This window comes from Etheostoma cragini, chromosome 18 (assembly GCF_013103735.1).
Source record: "Etheostoma cragini isolate CJK2018 chromosome 18, CSU_Ecrag_1.0, whole genome shotgun sequence".
Lineage (NCBI taxonomy): Eukaryota > Metazoa > Chordata > Actinopteri > Perciformes > Percidae > Etheostoma > Etheostoma cragini.
Window position 1 is genome coordinate 12004380 of NC_048424.1, and position 20067 is coordinate 12024446.

At 38.3% G+C, this 20067-nt stretch overlaps 1 protein-coding gene across 3 annotated transcripts; it reads left to right on the forward strand.

Moving 5' to 3' along the window:
• Window positions 1–5236: 5236 nt before the first annotated feature.
• On the forward strand, window positions 5237–19262 carry LOC117961383 (deleted in malignant brain tumors 1 protein-like). Of its 3 annotated transcripts, XM_034899993.1 has the most exons (18): window positions 5300–5316; window positions 6131–6255; window positions 6411–6488; window positions 7059–7085; window positions 7240–7551; window positions 10979–11269; window positions 11388–11702; window positions 12116–12403; window positions 12669–12983; window positions 13197–13496; window positions 14226–14534; window positions 15233–15547; window positions 16278–16586; window positions 16687–16980; window positions 17104–17439; window positions 17534–17641; window positions 18567–18651; window positions 18771–19262. In XM_034899993.1, the coding sequence occupies exons 3-18, from the start codon at window positions 6437–6439 to the stop codon at window positions 18913–18915; spliced, it is 3801 nt and encodes a 1266-aa protein (XP_034755884.1). In that variant the 5' UTR covers window positions 5300–5316; window positions 6131–6255; window positions 6411–6436; the 3' UTR covers window positions 18916–19262. The 3 variants fall into 3 exon arrangements, with proteins under 3 accessions (XP_034755886.1, XP_034755884.1, XP_034755885.1); XM_034899995.1 differs by lacking the exon at window positions 6131–6255 and having other exon boundaries at window positions 5237–5316; XM_034899994.1 differs by lacking the exon at window positions 5300–5316 and having other exon boundaries at window positions 6114–6255.
• The last annotated feature ends 805 nt before the right edge of the window (window positions 19263–20067 follow it).

The following is a 20067-nucleotide window of genomic DNA, read 5'->3' on the forward strand; positions in this document are numbered from 1 at the left end:
CAAAAACCAACAATAAAAACAACTTTGTACATTCTGACATGCGTACCCTTTGTGTGCCATGCAGCCCTGAGCCCATTCCTTTTTAAAGAGTCTCTAAATAGGTTTCAAATATGCAGTTTAATTTTTTGATGACTTATTTTAAGATGTTGAATAATACACATTTGGTGCTCTGAGTATTTACAGCAGCAGGATTCAGGTGTTTATTTTTATGTATGTATTTATATATATATATATATATATATTTTTTGAATCACTATGGAGCTCTGTGGCACACCGGAATATGATATATCAGGCTTTGGCTGAACAAATGATATTTGTCAGTAGGATCAACACATTGTTGGTTTAGTTTTTTTCATGGCATTTGTTGACGACATGAAAAATATTGTCAGCTTTATCCTCTACTCCAGACCAGTATAGACAACGCATGGTTACAATCAGTAATCAGCAATAGGAGTAAACCTTGCAGTTTATTACGTCAAGTCTTAGACAGAAGATAAGAAATTATAGTTTATTGGGCTGAGAGAGTTAAGAGGCAAAGCTCTGCACATGGCCAACTTGTAGCCCTGTCCTCCAATCTGTATTTCTCTGTCCCAAACACCAACACTAAGCATTTTCTCTTCAAGTCTCTCATCCTTATTAAATTATTACCGGTGGCTGGTTGATTCATTGCTTATTGTTTACACATGACGGACGCACACAAACAGATGTACCTTTGCTAGCCATTCTTTCCTAAATGTTGTGCCATCACGTGAAAGGATGTCTTTTATTTTATTATGTTTTTATCACAGAGGGGACATCAATGTATTTCTGCCACTATCGACATTCCTATTTTGCTGACTTGTATCCTCATGTATTTTGAAATCATGTAATGACTTTGTTGTGAAATATTGGATACAAACCAGACTGTCTGACTGACTAAATGTACTTTTATATTACACCTATCTGTCCTAGACTCTGTTGTGTTTAATGTTGGCATTTTTCAGTTTTTCTGGAGAATTATACGCAATGACACATCACTGTATGAAATGTTATGTTATTTTGCCTCAGTATTTTTCAGATATTAATGTGATACTACCAGGGCTTTATATTTACACCTGCCAACCAGCCACAAATTGGCGGGTACAAATTTAAAGTTATAGCCAATTTGGCTGGTGCTGAATGAAGTGAAGTGTCTGTTTGAATCGGCAGGCTGCAGAAACCAGAAGTCAGTGTTTGCAGATTGGTCTGTTTACTGCCAAGACAGTTGGGCACTGTTTGTAGTACTAATCCTACATTTTCCCATGAACACCTAGTCTTGATGCACCAGACAACCGCTGGCTACGTGCCTATAGCGTGCGTGTTATTGATCACCATCTATGCTGAATCGGAGTAGACGGACGGACCTGAGCCAAACAAACAAGAGGAGTTGAAATTTAAGTAAAGTTTGTTAGGAAATAAAGAAAAGAAAGCGTGGCTTGTGGAAAATCTGATTGGCTCGTAACTCTCAAAATCTACTATCCGTGTTGGCTGGTGAAAAAAGAGTTAATGTAAAGCCCTGGATACAAATCTAAAGGTGGTACACACAGTGGTTTTCTTTGCATATCTGAAATCACCCTGAACAGCCTTTTGTTTGCGAGGATCGATAGGAAGCCCCTTTTGTAGCGGGGGTGGGGTGTTGTTTTTTTGTCTTGCAGAAAACCCAAATTGCCAACTAAAAGCAAAAATTGTTAAACATGTTTGTGTTGCTTTTGTAGTGTCACCTACAGAGTCACAATAAACTCTAAGACCCACCATTGTGCAGTGACTGCGACTGGATATGAAATCCAGAGTCCAGAGACAGGTGAAGTGGCAAAGACCGTGGCAGAGATGCATGTGAGCAGGTCACTGCACACTAATAGTGATGGCTGATGAGACGGGAGGTTTACACATGAAAGGATGTTTGTTGGCCTAACAATTTTATCCAATCCGATACCAGAAAATGAACCAATTCATACTGTACTTTTCTAGTGTCTAATTATTGATAATGAAAACCACCTGCCTCTCTCTGAATAGAGTAACAGTTTTTCTACCCACTTCTACAAAGTGTCTTGCTTTTCAAGGCTGTTGATCTCTTAGTACTGCCTCTACTGGCAGAAGCTGTAGCGCTAAGGACTAACAAATGCAAAAACTGTTAAGTTCACCTTTGTGCTTTTGTATTTGAATCAAAAGTAACTGAACTGAGATTTGCTCAAAAAAAGAGTCACTTTTGAGTTGTTCCTCTTTGAACTTGTGGGATGATTATCTTGCTTGTGACAGGATCATCCTGTGTGTCAGGCCAATCGCAGTGCCCCCGTTCTCCGGATGTAATGATTTACCCAGACATCAATATGTGCTTAACCTGCTGTCCAAACGTCAGTATCCTCATTTATATCATGAGCATGAGTACGTGAAATAATGTGAAAAGCTACAGCATCAAGAGGAAGTTGGAGTTGTGATTATTCTGTGAAAATTGTGACACTTGCAACTGAACCGGAGGCAAATTAAGGAAATTCTTTTTACATGCAAACAGATGGCAGAACCACGCAACTTAAAATGCTGAATTGGCAAGTCAGTTATGCAATATCACGTCCTTAATCGGAAAGTATATTACTATGAATAAAAAGAAAAAGAACATGTCAGGAAAATTAGCTGAGGCAAAAAACACATTTCAGACCCGCCCACAATAACTGTGGAAGCAAAAAAGCCAATAACAGCCAATAAATACTTTGATTTTACTTTGCAAACCATATATCTGAATTGATTTATTTTTAAATCACCTCTTTGAAATTTAAATAAGAACATTCTTGATTTCCATTTTAAAAACCTGAATTCCTATAAAATTTTCCAATGGTCACAAATTCAGATACAAAAAAAATCAACTTGCAGAATTTCAGATAAAAGTAGATTCGGGTTGATCAAATTTGATTGATCAACTTCAGATCTCGAATTTCAAGTTACCATTTTTCAAAGAAAACATCTGTCAAATTTGATTGCTCCAATTCAGATAAAAAGGTTATATTCCCATAGTAACATCCGGGATACCCAGGATAGGGGAAAAAATTGAACCTGCATGCAATCGAACAAACCTTTGGCCTATCAGAGCACTGCCTGTCTGTCATGTGATCCAAGAAATCTGCACAGATATCGAACCTGTGAAGAAGACTGCCGGGGAAAACAAAGCTTCTGTGGTAAGTTTGCGGTTTATGTAAAATCAAACTGAGGGCTCGATAGAACCGTGCATGTTGTATCACGTGACCAACAGGTCGTCCTCTGAAAAGGCCGGTTCCCGGGTAGCCCGGATGTTACTGAGTGAATATTTAACTTTAATTTTTCAATCTAAATTTGAGCAATTGGATTTGACTAATATTTTCTTTGAAAAAAATGTAATTTGAAATCTTAATTTGAGCAATGAGGGGCGGCTGTGGCTCAGTGGTAGAGCGGTTGCCTGCCAATCGGAAGGTTAGTGGTTCAATCCCCGCCCCTGCAGTCATTGTCGAAGTGTCCTTGGGCAAGACACTGAACCCCGAGTTGACCCCGGTGCTGCGCATCGGAGTGTGAATGTGTGTGAATGTTTATCTGATGAGCAGGTGGCACCTTGTACGGCAGACCCGGCCACAGTGTATAAATGTGTGTGAATGGTGAATGTTTCCTGTAGATGTAAAAAAGCACTTTGAGCAGTTGTTAAGACTGGAAAAGCGCTATATAAATACAGCACATTTAAGTTCAATCAAATTTTATCATTCTGAATCTATATCTATATCTAATTCTGTAAGTTTTAGATTTTTATTTTGTTTCTGAATTTGTGACCATTGAACATTATTTTTTGAAATTCAGGTTTTTAAAATGGAAATCGAGAATGTTGAATTAAGAAAAAATTAATTCAGATGTGTTTTTCAAAATAACAAATTTCAACATTAAGTATTTAGTGGCTGTTAAAGTTAAAGACGTATGTCTCTTATTTGCTTCCATAATGTGGAAGCAAATAAGAGACGTAATTCTTTGAATTTAAAAGACAATTAATACTTTAATTTTACTTTGCAAATCATGTATCTGAATTGATTTGATCTGAATTAACCTCTTTGAAATTTAAATATGAAAATTTTTTATTTCCATTTTAAAAACCAGATTTTCTATAACTATTTTTTGATGGTCACAAATTCAGATACAAAAAAAAGCAGCTTGCAGAATTTCAGATAAAAGTAGCTTCAGGTAGATCAAATTTGATTGATCTCAAATGTCAAGAGTCCATTTTTCAAAGAAAACAGTCAAATTTGATTGATCCATTTCAGATAAAAAAAAAATCCAGGTTACATTCCCACAGTAACATCCGGGATACCCCGGATCGGGGAAGAAATTGAGCCTGTATGCAATTGAATCGACCTTTGGCCTATCAGAGCACGCCCTGTCTGTCATGTGATCCAAGAAATTGGCACCGATATTGAACCGGTGAAGAAGACTGCCGGGGAAAACGAAGCTTCTCTGGTGAGTTTGCGGTTTGAGTACAATCAAACTCAGGGCTCGATGGAAGCGTGTATGTTGTATCACATGACAGACAGGTCGTGTTCTGATAGGCCGGACATCGGTTCCCGGGTAGCTCGGATGTTACTGAGTGAACATGTAACTTGAATTTTTCAATCTGAATTTAAGCAATTTAATTTGACTGATATTGTCTTTACATTTTTTAAATTTTAAATCAAAATTTATGCAATCAAATTTGATCAACTTGAATCTATTTTGTCTGAAATTCTGTAAGTTGATTTTTTTGATTGTTTCTGAATTTATGACCATTGAACAACATTTTTTGAAATTCAGGTTTTTAAAATGGAAATTGAGAATGTTGAATTCAGGACAAATCTGAAATGTTTTTCAAAATAAAATATTTCAATATTAAGTATTAAGTGGCTGTTAAAGTTAATGACTTATGTCACTTACTTGCTTCCATAAATAAATAAAAAACAACTACATTCATTGAAATTAACAAAACAGACAGGGATGACTACGACTAACAGAAAACATCAGAGATAAACATCAGTTTATTGGATTGTATTGACAGGAACTGTGTTTACTGATCAATAGACAAACTAGTCTAGCCAGTGGGATCTATACAGCAAAAATTATTGCTCCAAAGGACTTGCATTATTTAGCGGTCTATAACAGGAACTGTACAAATAAAAAATACTCATGCTCAAACTTTCACAAGGGGAAGTGTTAGCCCATACCAGTCCCAATGAGTCATGTTGATGTCAAAATGTGGGATAAGAACTGGTTCTGTTAGGTCAAGTGTTTGTGACAGAACAAATCCTCAACTCATTTAGTAAGGTAAGAAAATGAATTGTAAAATGTAATATTTCAGTGATTTTGTGTCAACAAAAAAATCCTTTTAAAGGTCATTGTTTGGTGCATTTAACTAACAGAGGAGGCTTCTTATTATTATTTAATCACAATGAGTAAAAAATGTGATTAATATTAACCAAGACTGACCATATAAAGTTTTGTTGCATTAAAAACAACATGTTTGAAAATGCATAATTAATGCCAGATTAAAATTGAAATATGAATATGTTTTATGTGCTACTGCAAAGCTCATATTTATAATAGAACTGAATGTGGAATTGCATTCATATTTTCATATTGAATGCATGAAAATCCTGCAACAAAACTGTGAACGTTTCACAATATAGTGTTTTGTTTTTATTCTACATATTTCTTTAATAGATTGGTTCTCCCGCCAAGTCATATGTTCTGTGGAGGCTTTCTTAAAGAGCCTGCGATGTTGTGCAGACGCAGCAAATACACAGCAAAGTGGCCTGTTTATTAAGGCTACCACTTCATTTAAATTTAAAGAAAGGGAGGGAATTGGCTGTGCTTTGTACAATTTCAACATAAAAGGACTGAAAACACAAGGTGGGAGGGGACAGGTGGGTTCATTTACCTTTATTTGTTTGAGGTGTTTATTTGTTCTGTTCATAAATCAGTGATTTCATAAACAACTCCTTTCCAACATCATTTTACAGGTGGATGTGTTTCCCTGTTGAATATACATTTCTTTTTTGAAAAGTAATATAGATGTTGTGTAAAACAAAATGAAATGCCCTGTCTTTAATGATTGATCAAAATGTCAACATGCGTCCAGGTTGCAGTCCAAGTCCACGCAGCCTCTTTTATTCAAAACAATTACTGGATCCGCACATGGGGCATCTATCCTCTGGATGTTTTTATTTGTAATTGTGACTTCAAATAGCCTGGTGGATTTAAAAGGTAAGAGGGCTACTTATTCACTTTCACTGATTTTGTAAAAAAAAATAATAATAATAACTGGATGTTTCCCAAAAATCAATTTTTAACAAAGACAGAGACAGACGGTTAAGTAACAAACTTTTTACCAATACTATCTTTTTATTGTACCCTGACAGCATTTGATCTACTTTGAAGACACAATATGATCTTCATTACTGCTGAAAAACTACATTTTGTTTTTTATTTGTCAATAGGTGAGTTTCTGTTTTTTTTAAATCGACTTCTTCCTTCTGACTTCTTAAATCAAATTAAATAAGTACAATTTAATCAATCAGTTTGGTTGCATGCTCTCAACCATAACAAAAATGCATTCACTAACCAAATGAATGCTATAGAGTATGTATATATGTATGTATGTATGTATGTAAGTATGTATGAATAAATGTATGTATGTATGTATGTACAAACGAATAAATGTATGTATGTATGTATGTACAAACAAATAAATGTATGTATGTATGTATAAACAAATGAATGTATGTATGTAATGTATGTATGTATGTGCAATAAATCTCTTTCCGATTCTGAACAGAAGTGCAGGTTTAATTGTTTGTTCTTTCTTTGATTAATTTGACAAAGTTAATGTTGGACAATTTTTAGATATGTATTTTGTAACTTCGTGCTAGATCTTTAGGGGCTATCCTGATACGTAACAAATCTGATAAATTACAGCACTAAATGGTGGGCATTCATTGTACAATATTGTTTGAAATATTCTTGACAAATCCCTGGGCTGAATATGTTACTATGTGTTTCTGCTGCAGGTCTACTGAGTCTACCACTCCTTACAGGTTAGTAAGTTCTATTTATGTTTGATGCCAAAAAAAACACACATGCACATTTATTAGATTTTTAGATTTCTACAACCCAACCTAATAAAAAAAAGGACTTTTTGTAATTGAGTTTGGTAACACAACCTACAGCTATTTCATTTTTCATTTCTAGAATGTGACAAAATTAGGCTGGTTGGGCCTTCTCGTTGCTCTGGTAGACTTGAGGTCTACCACAGTGAAAGTTGGGGAACGGTGTGTGATGATCACTGGAGCCTGGCCAACGCTGACGTGGTGTGTCGAGAGCTAAACTGTGGGACAGTTCTTGAGGCCAAAAAAGGCGCCTTTTTTGGAGAGGGACAGAACAGGATCTGGTTGGATGATGTTCAGTGTACCGGTAGTGAGCGTTCCATCCTCAAGTGCCCACACAGACCCTTGGGGGAAAATAACTGTGGCCATGCTGAAGACGCGGGTGTTGTCTGTTCAGGTAAGACTGGCTTCATTCTTATTGTAGGCTATATTCTCATTTGAGTTATGTTTTCCTTAAACCCACAACTGTTTTATTTAAAATTTAAATACTGGTTGGATATGATTCAAATTGAACACTCTGTTCCTTTACTAAGACAATAATTGGACGTTTGTCTTTGGGAAATGGGTCTTCTCTCAGAGATGATACGATTGATACTACTCTCATATGTTAATGTTAATTAAGACTACAGCAATTTAGCTCAGTAAGCATAAAGACTTGAAACATGTGAAAAATAAAAAGGAATTGTGAATTGTTATTTTTACACAAATAGATTTGCAGATTATTGAGCTTCTGGTGCTAATAAGTGGATTTTGTCCCCTTTGATCAGAGCAAGGCCAGCTCTATACCTCTTTCCATCATTTCTGTTGATCTAAGCAGCTGGCTGTAGACTTATTTTCATTGGATATGAGTGATATTTATCTTATCATCTAACTTTCCGTCTGCAAGCAAGAAAGCATGTTATCCGAAATATTGAACTTTTTCTTTAAACATTTATTAAGCACTAACGTCTAATCAAAGAGTAAGCTCATGAAATCACAAAACCCTGCATTATCAGTGCCTTGCTCAATTAATTTGAAGACCAAAAATGTGGAACTGTCAAGAGAAATTGGGAAATACAGCTGTGGGGAAAAGCAGCTAACGCAGCATTTGTCTTTGTCAAACAAACATTATGTAATGTATTTTCCATTTTGTTTTTTTCACATTAATAATATTAAGAAATTAATCTGTTGGTATAAAGTGGCTCATCCTACACTTGCACCTAATGTTAGAGCTACCTGCTGCCTTCCCCTGTCTTTCCTGATCCACCATCCTGACACCTGAATAAAATGAACTCACTGTTAAATACAGCAGCCTAAATTCAATTCTTAAATCAGCCTAGTAATGGAATCAGATAAGACAACTACTATGCAGTAAGGCTGTGCTGCTGTTGAAATTGGATTCACATCTTGGATTTAAAAAAGTACAAATATGGAGAGACACTTAGCACAGAGCTTTAAAGAGAGAGATAGATGCAACCCTCTAATTACAGCTTCCATGTCACCCAACAGATGTATAACCATGTCTGATAGCACAGCAAACATAACCAGCTAATGGTAAAACATAATCTATTAATGATTCCATTGTAAACCAAAGGTATTGCATACATTATGTTTTCCAGCTTCTTGTCATTTAGTGTGCATACTTCTGTTAGAAAAAACTAACAACGTGTTCTTTGATTTGATGAGGAAGGAGAGAGGCTAGGGTTCCAATGAAGAATTGACAAAAGGTTTAATAACACAGCATGATGAAAGTGATACAACAATGAGACACAAAAACAAAACCACACTGCAGCTGACAGTTGTCTGAACGACATGTTCCCTCTTCAGAGACATATGGAACAGCTCTGAACATTTCTTAATCACACACATATATGGGGGCGGTTCCTTTTCACCTGGTGTACTTAAACCCATTCTCATTGGTCCGTCGTTGGCATGGTAACATGTTGAGCTCATCTCAGTGGCTGACTTTGCGGCCTAAGATGAGTATAGGTCACACCTCCAACATGCACGTTGGGGGTTGCTTTTGGACACAGATCAAAGGCCATCAAGTGAGGGTCAACTCTCCATTCAATCTCACAGAGATAAACAGTTCACAGATAAATACAGACACAGATAAACACAGCAGGGATGACTCCCAAAAGGCTGGAACAGCAGTTACCTTTCCTGTGAGGACAATGAGTGTCCTCTAGTATGCAAATTGACAGTCGTGACTTAATCATTCTGTTGAAACTTGAAATAATGTGGGCCAGCCAAATGCTGATCTGCTAATCTGGTGTGGGGCAGTTAATATTGAAACTGGACAATATTATCTGTATTATCTGTTTTGTGAAATAAGACTGGCCTGACGTGTGCAATTCTCAACTACTACAATTGTTATTTTTTATTATTTTACATTTCACCATTGCATTTCTTTAATTATGTTAATTATGTAAATAATGTATAATAACCTTCCTTTGTGTAAATACCGTACAGAGCCACACTCCTTATATTTCTTTATTTCTTTATTTCTTTATTTGTATTTCTACTCTGATATTTATAATATTTGCAATGCAACACAGAGTAAGGCAATAAAGTATTTCTGATTCTGAATCTGATTCTATTGATGTAGTCCATTTTCGCCCAACTGCAGTGTCCACTGATTTGTAACTAGACAAAAGTACATAGTTTTCAAAATATTAACATTGTTTTATCTTTTTAAAACACAAAACTACCTTATATTTACCAGGTGTTATTTTACCTGTATGCATATGTCATGCATGGGAATGGTTACCAAAATCTAAATGTAGCCATCAGGAACATTGATTTGCACTAAGCTAGCCGTAAACCCCACTTTAGCTAGTGTTAGCAAACACTAGCTAGTCAGAGAACAGTATGTTAACATGAATATTTTCGAGCCTCCGAGTTTAGTAGCAATTGATTCCATGGTGAATCAGAGATATTGCATTATTAGGTTTTCCAGATTCTTGTCATTTATTGTATGCTACCTTACATTTAACAGTTTTCAGTGCTGCAACCTCAGTTTTGCATATTCTAAGCTAGCAGTAAACCCCCATTTGGCTCCTACATTCCCAGTGTTAGCAAATGCTAGCTAGTCTGTTAACATGGATATTTGCAAGCCTCCAAGAACAGACGTAACACTTCAATTCCTACCTGTTGCCTTTCGCCATCCACGTATTTAACTGCTGTCACATCTCTTGACATGCCATCTCCTTTTCCCTCTTTCTTTTTCTATTTTTAGCCCCAGACAGTTAGTCCTTATAGTCCTCTAAAATTTTATAGCACTGAGGAAGTTCAGAAATGACAGCAGCAGCTGCATATAGAAAATAACCCCAAAATATTATTTTTTATTTTTTATTTTTTGTACCATCGCTTTGGCGCCCACATGGTGCTGCGCCGCAATTAGCGCAAATCCACTTTTTGGACCACTGGATACTGATCATGTTATTGCATCAAAAACCTAGCAAGTGTGTTGTCAGCAGAGCATGTGAAGCGCAGAGCAGATTTTTTAAATGTTGGAGCTTTATCTCCGGCTTTGAGCAGGGGGGCGGAAATTGTCACTGCTCCGCTCCGCCCGCAGGGCCTGATTGTAAGATCACAATGTGTTGTCTACTTTGAAATGGTTGTTATGTGTTGCTGTTGCAGTAGAAATACAACAGATAGGTCAGTACATGACCAGTTGCTGTAAAGTGCAAAGAGCATTGGACAGAGCCAAGCAAACTGGCAATCCCTGTTTGTCTTCACTTTTTCAAACCGTCCATTATGTTTTGCAGTCTATTCTACTTACACACAATCATTTATTGTATATTTGTTGATTTTAGTTCAATTTTGATCTACATAATTTGCAGAATATGTGAGAGTGGTCAACGGAACAAATCGATGCAGCGGTCGAGTGGAAGTCCACCATGATGGCAACTGGAAACGAGTGTGCAATGACTGGAACAAGGTGGACGCTGACGTGGTGTGCCGAGAGATTAACTGTGGCACCACTGTCAATCAGGCTGAAGTGCCAAATTTTGGAAGCACACATGACCTGGGTGGCATCAAACCCAAGTGCTTTGGGAATGAGAGCTCTCTTTCGCAGTGCAGCCTTCAGGAATTCAAGGAAAGCTGCGTCGATGCTACTGTTGTCTGTTCAAGTAAGTCATCGATGTGTTCAAGCTACATCAGCAATTTTGTGTAGAATTTTATGTGGTTACTTTTGGATGGCTTCTGAAAAAACGTGCCATTGTTTTTTTTTTCTTTTCCATCTGACAGACAGTAAACTACTTCGGCTGAAGAACGGGACTAGTCGGTGCTCTGGCCGAGTGGAAATCCACCACGATGGACAGTGGGGAACGATTTGTGATGACAGATGGGGGATGCAGGAAGCAGATGTTGTATGCCGAGAGATGAACTGTGGGAGTGCTCTCTCGGCCAAGTACAGGTCGTTTTTCGGCAGAGGTCAGGATCAGGTTTGGTTGGACGATGTTGAGTGTACTGGTCATGAGAAGGCTCTTGCGGACTGCCCCCACAGAGGTTTTGGAGAGAACGATTGTGACCACAATGAAGATGCCGGTGTTGTATGCTCAGGTAACACATGCTTTATGTGTAAGTACATTACATGAATGAAATCTGGTTAAAAATCCTGATGATGCCTCATTTTCGAGTGCCAGAGCCATATAAAAAACAAATACATGAAACATGCACAATTAGGACTTTGTGCTTCACCAAAACAAGATCTGAAAATACCACACTCATCTTTTTTAAACCCCTGCATGTATACTGAATTGGAATTTTCATAAATATTTCTTAAAACTTTTTTCTAGAAAATGACTAAATTAGAAAACCGCCGCAGCCTGGCACACTCATCTTTTTGCTGTTCCTCTTTTTATAGTTGTTCTTTGGTGCAATATCACATATTTAGAGGTAGTGCTATTCTAATGACATAAATATGATCTGTGGCATATAATACATAATACAATACCTTCTTAACTGCTTTCCAGATTCAGTCAGATTGTTCAATGGGACTAACCGCTGCTCTGGCAGAGTGGAGGTGTTCCACAATGGCCACTGGGGGGAAATTTGTAGTAACTGGGACAATGAAGATGCTAAAGTGGTGTGTAAGGAGCTCAATTGTGGCCCTCCAAAACCAACTCAAGAAACCTCGAGTTTTGGTAACAGTGGACTGGGAGTCTACACAAGTGTGTGCTCTGGCAATGTGACCTCTATCTCCCAATGCACACTTCAAGAATTGACAGGAAGATGTGAAAGTGTTTCTCTGTCATGTGGAGGTAAGACACAAAAGATAGGAAAATACCGTACTGTAGCACAGTCTAACTAGAATAGCACAGGGCATGTGGTCATTAAAAACAAGATCGGCCTATCTAGGTGCATTAAATCTTCTTCTTACTTACTTAAATGGCCTGATTGTGATAAATAAGTAACTACTTTAATAACTACAAAACTGAGTACATTTGACAGTACAGATGAAGCCCACTATTTCATAATTTGACTTAAGCTTGTCATTACTGTTAACCTGAGTGACTCTGTCCTTAGGTAATCCACCGATAAGGCTTGTCAATGGCACTGACAGATGCTCTGGTAGAGTGGAGGTTCAGCATGACGGCCAGTGGGGAACAGTGTGTGATGACGAGTGGGACATCAAAGATGCTCAGGTGGTGTGCAGAGCCATGGACTGTGGAACAGCTAAGACAGCCAAATCCAGTTCCTTCTTTGGTCCAGGCCAAGGAGACATCTGGCTGGATGATGTAGCCTGTATTGGTAATGAGACGTCGCTTATGCACTGCCGACATTCCACCCTCGGACAAAGTAACTGTGGTCACGCGGAAGATGCCGGTGTGGTGTGCTCAGGTATCATCTTAATTATTGTTAGCATGTTATTTACTTTATTTTACACAGTGTTTTTGTGTTTACATATATCCGTTGTCCCTTATGACTCAAAGTTGTTTTTGCTACAATATCAATCCGAATATCACATACAATTTAAATTAACCAGTTATTCTTTTCAAACTTGTCCAAACCCCAACTAACTAATGGCTGATTCTCTCTTCTTCTGCTCTCCAGCTGACATTAGACTGATCAATGGGACTGACCAGTGCTCGGGCAGGGTGGAGTTCTACCATGGTGGCCAATGGTCAGCAGCATATAATGTTAACTGGGGAATGAATGAAGCTACAGTGGTGTGCAGAGAGATGAATTGTGGAGATGCTGTCAAGTTCTCAGGATCATATGGTCAGGGCACACTTCAAAGAGGGTACACGGTCAGTTGTAGCGGTAGAGAGAGCTCTCTCACACTGTGCACACTGAGAGACTATGTCGGGACTGGGCGTGATCACTTGGAAGAGGCATCTGTCAAATGTTCAGGTAAGACTTGAAGTTTTTCTTTTTTTTGCCATTGATATTTGGCTGTGTGGTTGATAACAAACTTTCCTGTGGGGGTCACAGCCTCAGAACACAAACATTTATTTTTGCTTTACCGCGACTTTAAAGACATTTGTCTCTACGTTGAACATTTAGGAGGACCCATCACGCTGTTCAGGTTGTACTTCACCTGGAAAGTGGAAGCTTGCAAGTTAGGCTAGTTATCCTAGCTTGCTAACCTTAGCACTGATTACCAATAGGTGTTACTTGTCATTCATGTTAGACCTATTTCAACACCTGCTGAGGCAAGTTCCAAAAGGAGGGGGGCCTAGCCAGCCTTAGCTGTCCCTTTTTTACGTGTCAAGATATGGAGACAATATGACAAATGACTAAAAAGTAAAAAGTCAAGTAATCGTCTAGTAATCGCCCAGAAAGCTCATTACACCATATGTAACCTTGTCATTTAAATCATGGAGGAACTAACATAGTCACGGAATAATGCGGAGTGCTCAAATGACAGATCGGACTCAGCAACAACTAACAATGTTGGTCCCCCCCCCCCATCTGGGGTTTCAGTTTGAACACTTATATAGGGTGTGGCATTAAAGCAGAACTATAATTCCAACTTCAATTTCTTCTTTTAGGTAATTACAACTTTGACCAAAAAAGTACACAAATAAAAACCAAAACCAGAGTTGGACTGTAAATTCACATAACAACTTTCATTTCCAGGTAATGTGAAGTTGTCTGATGGGCCCAGTCAATGTGCTGGAAGAGTGGAGTTCTTCGACAAAGGCCAGTGGGGGAATGTGTGTGGTGAATCCTGGGATGTGAATGACGCAAATGTGGTGTGCAGACAGCTGGACTGCGGGAGGTGTCACAAAATTACCACTTTGCCTCAGTATGGCCATGGCACGGGACAGACCTGGATTGATCAAATTGAATGCAATGGATTGGAGTCAACACTGAGTCAGTGCCCACAAAGACCATTTAGAGACAAAACTTGCAACACAAGCTCAGTTGCTGGTGTTGTCTGCACAGGTAAGAAAAAGCATAAAGAAATGCCAAAACATAATACAGTATTGTTGTTCAGTTGTATTGCTCCCATAACTATGTCAATTTCATGTATGTGAACTGAAAACTTCACATTTGTGTTTCATGATGATTCAACCACATTTTCTGGTCGGCCTCTGCAGAAACAGTAGAGTTTCTCAGTTGTCATGAAGATAGTTTAGTTCTTATTACATACATGCATGGAATTTTGGTCATGTGATAGTGTGAAAAGGGGCTTGTACATGCTGGGAGGCGTAACTCCTGCCACTGGTCAAAGATCAAGAATGTGTAACATTCAGTGTCCCCATTAACTTTGTGACAACATTTTAAATCCCTCAATGCATCATATGAAAGAAAGGAACGAACAAAATTAGATTGTCTCACTCTGACTCTTAAGGCTGTATTAAAACCATGCTTGAATAAAATAATATAACTAATGCAGATAACTTGTCTTTCTACTGATTAGTGTTTTATCAGCACAACACAGGTTCTTAAGTTATATAGAAACCGTTTGGACTACTACAATGGAGTCCTGTCTGGGGTCCCCAGCAAAACCCTAGACAGGCTCCAACATGTCCTAAACTCACCCCAACCCTCATGCCCCTTCACAATCAAACAAAAGTACATTAAAATGAATTTGAAATGTCTGATACCATGTAATCATTTTAGTTTACTCTACATTACAGGAAGTTTGGAGGCCCGGTTGGCTAATGGTAAAGATGAGTGCTCTGGCAGAGTAGAGGTCCGTCATGGCAATGTGTGGCAAACGGTTTGTGACACAGACTGGACCCTGAGTAAAGCTGAGGTGGTGTGTGAGCAGCTAGAATGTGGAAATGCAATGAGCGCTCCTGGCGCTGCCCAATTTGGCCAAGGCAGTGGATCAGTAGTGGAGGCTAGCAATTCCTGTTTTGACAATGTGACATCTCTTCAGCAATGCTCACTCAAAGGTTTCAGAGGAGCAAGATGTGGACACGAACATGATGCTTCTGCTCTGTGTGCAGGTAATAGCTTTTAATTTCTGTGTTCGAAATTCACTCATGCAGTTGGACAAATAATATGTCACCAGCAGTTGTTTCACAAATGTAAACTGTTTACACAAGCAAAATCAGTGGAGTGGAAAATAATTACACATACGTCTTCAGTAAAGTGCAATCATCCCATAAAGGAACAGTTTGACATTTTAGGAAAAACATTAATTTGCTTTGTTAGATTGATAGCACTCTCACTTCTGTAAGGTTAATAAGTAACTGGAGCCAAAAGCTGGTTGGCTAAGCTTAGCCCAAAAACTGGGACAGATATGAACTGTTAATAAGTTAGCTTTGGAGGTGCTGGTCAGTTTTGTTATCTTCAGACTGCTAGTTTAGCAGGTTTCTGGTTTCCAGTTATTATACTAAGACAAGCTAACCAGCAGCTTGCTCTAGTTACGTTTACCGGTAAGTAACTAACCTTCAGCACAAAAGCAAATTAGCATATTTCAAAATGCTATTTTCTAAAAACTATTGCTTTAATGTTTCACCTGCATTACAGGTTTTCCTTTTTGCTGTTGAAATTAGAACTGATATAATAGTGGGACAAAGAGTACTTTCAAAATACAATATGACATTTTTTTAATGAAAATTATGTGTATTAGTTACATGCAAATGCAATTAAACTACACTAGAATTCTATGTAAATACATGTGTCCAGGATGTGTCCCATTTGGACTCACTTAATTTCTGTTTTCATATGCAGCACAGGTACGGGTGGTTGGCGGCTCAGGTCAATGCTCTGGTAGAGTGGAGATCTTCTATAAAGGCCAGTGGGGAACTGTGTGTGATGATGACTGGGAAATGAGCAATGCTGACGTGGTGTGTCGACAGCTTGGCTGCGGTCATGCCGTTTCTGCTCCTTTAAGTGCCCACTTTGGTAAAGGTACTGGCCCAATATGGCTGGACAATGTGGACTGTAAAGGCGAAGAGTCTGCTATCACACACTGTACACATCCTGGTTTTGGAGTAAATAACTGTGGGCACGGTGAAGATGCTGGTGTGATCTGTTTAGGTAAGAGGCCTGGCTCATTTTTTAACCTGTAAATGACCTTCTCACAGGTATTAGATGAAGCTGTGTTTGCTGTTATGAAAACACTTATTGTATGTTTCAGGTGCTCTGCAGAAGCCCCAAATCACTTTGAGTCCGGCTACGGAGGTAAACTGGGGTGAAAGAGTGGAGATCACCTGCAGGGTAGATACAGAGCACTTGGGTGGGACATTCATCCTTAAAAAGACTCAAGGATCATTTAAAATGGAAAAATTCTCAGAGAACGAAGCTGCAACATTCATCTTACCTACAGCGGACTTCAGCCAAAGTGGGTCATACTTCTGTGAATATCAAAAGAAATTAGCCAATCAAGTCATCAATTATCCCCAAGGAAATACTGCTGACCTCTCTGTCTCAGGTATTGTGTGCTTTGTTTGTCCAATAAACATACTTGTTGGAAATTTGTCTGTGCAAGATTGCAGACGGGTAATCCATATCATGATCCATATGAGTTTGTAAAAGTTGGTTTACTTTTCTGCAGTAAAATTGGACAAGCCCAGTATCTCCCTGACCACTCCGCATGCAATGGTGATCTACAGCCCTGATGAAATATCGGTCACCAAAGGCAGCAGCTTGTCCATCACGTGCTCGGTTCAGTCTACATATCGGGGAGGCTTCTTCCATCTGACAAAGTCCAACAAAAGCACCGTCGCTTCATTGCCAGCGATTGGCCACACTATCTTCTACATGGCCTACTTTCAGTTCACTGCTATGGATTTCACAAACCAAGGAGAGTACAACTGTGTCTACGGGGTTAACATGTCCTCGAAGTCCTTCTGTTCTGTTCCCTCCAAGTCACTTCACGTCACTGTAACTGGTAAGACCCAAAGAGTCCTTGAGAGTGTATTTGTCTTATTATAACTAGTCTTCTCCCTCACTAATTCTACTACATTACCTTTTAACCCCTGTAGCAACGTCATCCTCATCAGTGGTCTCAGGACTAGTGGGTGGGCTGGTGGTGTTGGTACTCGTGCTAGTTATTGGTTACCTGGTCTGGACAAGAAGAAGGCGAGGTGCTGGTAAGTGGCACTCATTTTATTTTATAAATTTAGCCAGATGCCCCCTTTGTTCTACTGTCATGTATAATGTATCTAGATTGTTTAAAGCTGCACCAAGTAATAGTGGGAAAAAATGAAATTGTAACATGAAATTGGCTGCTTGTTGTGACATATCGATTAACTATCACTCGACTGTGTAGTTCAACCGCGATTTTACTGTTTTGATTCACATAGTGTCATTTTTTCCCCCCGGTTAAAATAAAACAAAAAAAATGCACCTGACCAGCAAATGGTACACAAATAACCTTGGCAACTAGAGTGTGAACCTGGTGGAACATTTTGCAGCAAAAGATGAAAATACATTGATGTTGTGTGTATAGTTTGTTCCTGCTGACTTCAAGAGGTTCATTATGTAAATATGACAATATGTAATAGATAATTAACATCCAGTTTTGCATGTCCCCTCAGCTCGAAGGAGTGTTTTAACATCTTTTAGCTTATTGTTTGTTTTTTTCCGGCCTGAGACTTCACTGTTTCAGTTCAGTCTTTGAGCTGCAGCACACAGCTCAAACATTCAAACACATTCACCAAGCTGTAATAAACCCAGTAAGCATGAGTTGGCCACTAAGACAGCAGACAGGCAATATTAGCAACTAGCTGGTGAACACAGTGAAGCATCAAACAGCTAAAGAACCAGATATTTTTCATAGTTAGTAAGCTAAACAGATCTAAAGGGATAGTGAACTTGCACTGCAAGCACCAAATAAATGCTAATGTTGATCAGAGGTGCTTAAGGAATATGTCACGGTTGTGTTTATGGGTCGTTGGGCTGCTTCCAAGTGGCCAGACAGTTGTTGCAGGTTTATAAATGACAGACTTAGTTTCTCTAGATCTGTATTGTATTTGATTCAGCTTAAACCATTTATTATTTTTTACTACTTTTTAGGTGCCATGGTTCAGTTTAGTAACAGGTTTGGAGGAGCAATAAAGCATGACGAGGATGAAAGGAGTAATGGAGCATTCGATGGAAGGTAGTAAAAACGAGAACGTAGCTGATGCTATTTGCCAAGATATAAGTTGTATTTATTAGATCAAACATCTTAAAACTACATCCTTCTGATTGCATCTGTCACCCTCTTTATCTCTCTAGAAGCCACAATACCCAAGTGAATGAGAATGCACAGAGTCGCAGCCCAGAACAGAACAATGCTGATGCTGACAACGTTGTTGAGAGGGTCCCTGAGGACCTGGCTGGGAGAGTGTGTTATGAGCTAGAACCACTCGTTCTCTCGTGATAACAAAAAGCTTTAAGGAATAACCTATGTCATGCGATTTCACTGAATTCAAAAAGTAACATAACACCAGGCTGAAAAATAGGTTTTTACAGCTCTCTCTGGTTAAAAGTTTCAAGTCTGGCGCATCTGCAACCTCACCCAACAGTGAGGTCACAGTATACTGACACACCCTAACCTACACTTTTACATCACGGCAACAAAAAGACAAGTTAAACCACTTTAGGTCTGCAAAAAACAAGATTTTCAGCTGGTGTTCAGTTGCTATTTAAGTTAGGCCACAGGAACTTAAGGAATCTGTTTTAAGGGTTTTTACATTTTTTCAAATCAACACATTTTGCATTTCCTCATGCTGTGTTATTTGCTTTAAAAGATTAAGAAAATAAACTTTGCAGAAATCGAAAATGTGATTGTGAATAACATACATGACAGTTATGTAAATGGACAAAAGTTTACCCGTAACACTGTATTTTCCTACTTATTCCTGTAGTGGTTTCTATTTCTCTGGGAGATTCTGCCAATCACAAATCTAAGGTCCCCTGACTTGTTGGAAAATGTTGATTATGTTGACTTTGTATTGCATGCTATTTTGCTTTATTTAGTGTATGTGAATGCTGATCAATAAATTTTGAACAACACTTGCCCCTTTTCATTCAGCACAGTTTTAATTAATTACACCCCTCTGATTTTGGAGCAATTGTGCTAAAACTTAACCCAAACAGCAGCCGAAATGCAATATACACCATGAAGTACAAAAATGAATTCTTAATTTGTATAAATCCTTTAATCATCATAAATATTTATTATAATATGCACACAACATAATTATTTTTCAAGTTTGATTTTGACAATGCTATATGTAGTTTGTAGGTTATAGTGCTTTATTTTGCAGGATATATGAGGTATTTTGCAATTTGGGTGTGTGGTTTTGTGAAATGTGTTAAGTATTTTGATAAAACCAGTCTAGTCTGCAAAATTGTGTTTTAGCAATTGTAAATAATTGTACTGTTATTATTTAGACCTGCGTTTTTAACAAAATGTCCTCCATGAAAAAGGCCTATGAAGTAAAACATTTCCTTCTGAAATGTGGTGGAGAAGAAGTGTGTGTGTGTGTGTGTGTGTGTGTGTGTGTGTGTGTGTGTGTGTGTGTGTGTG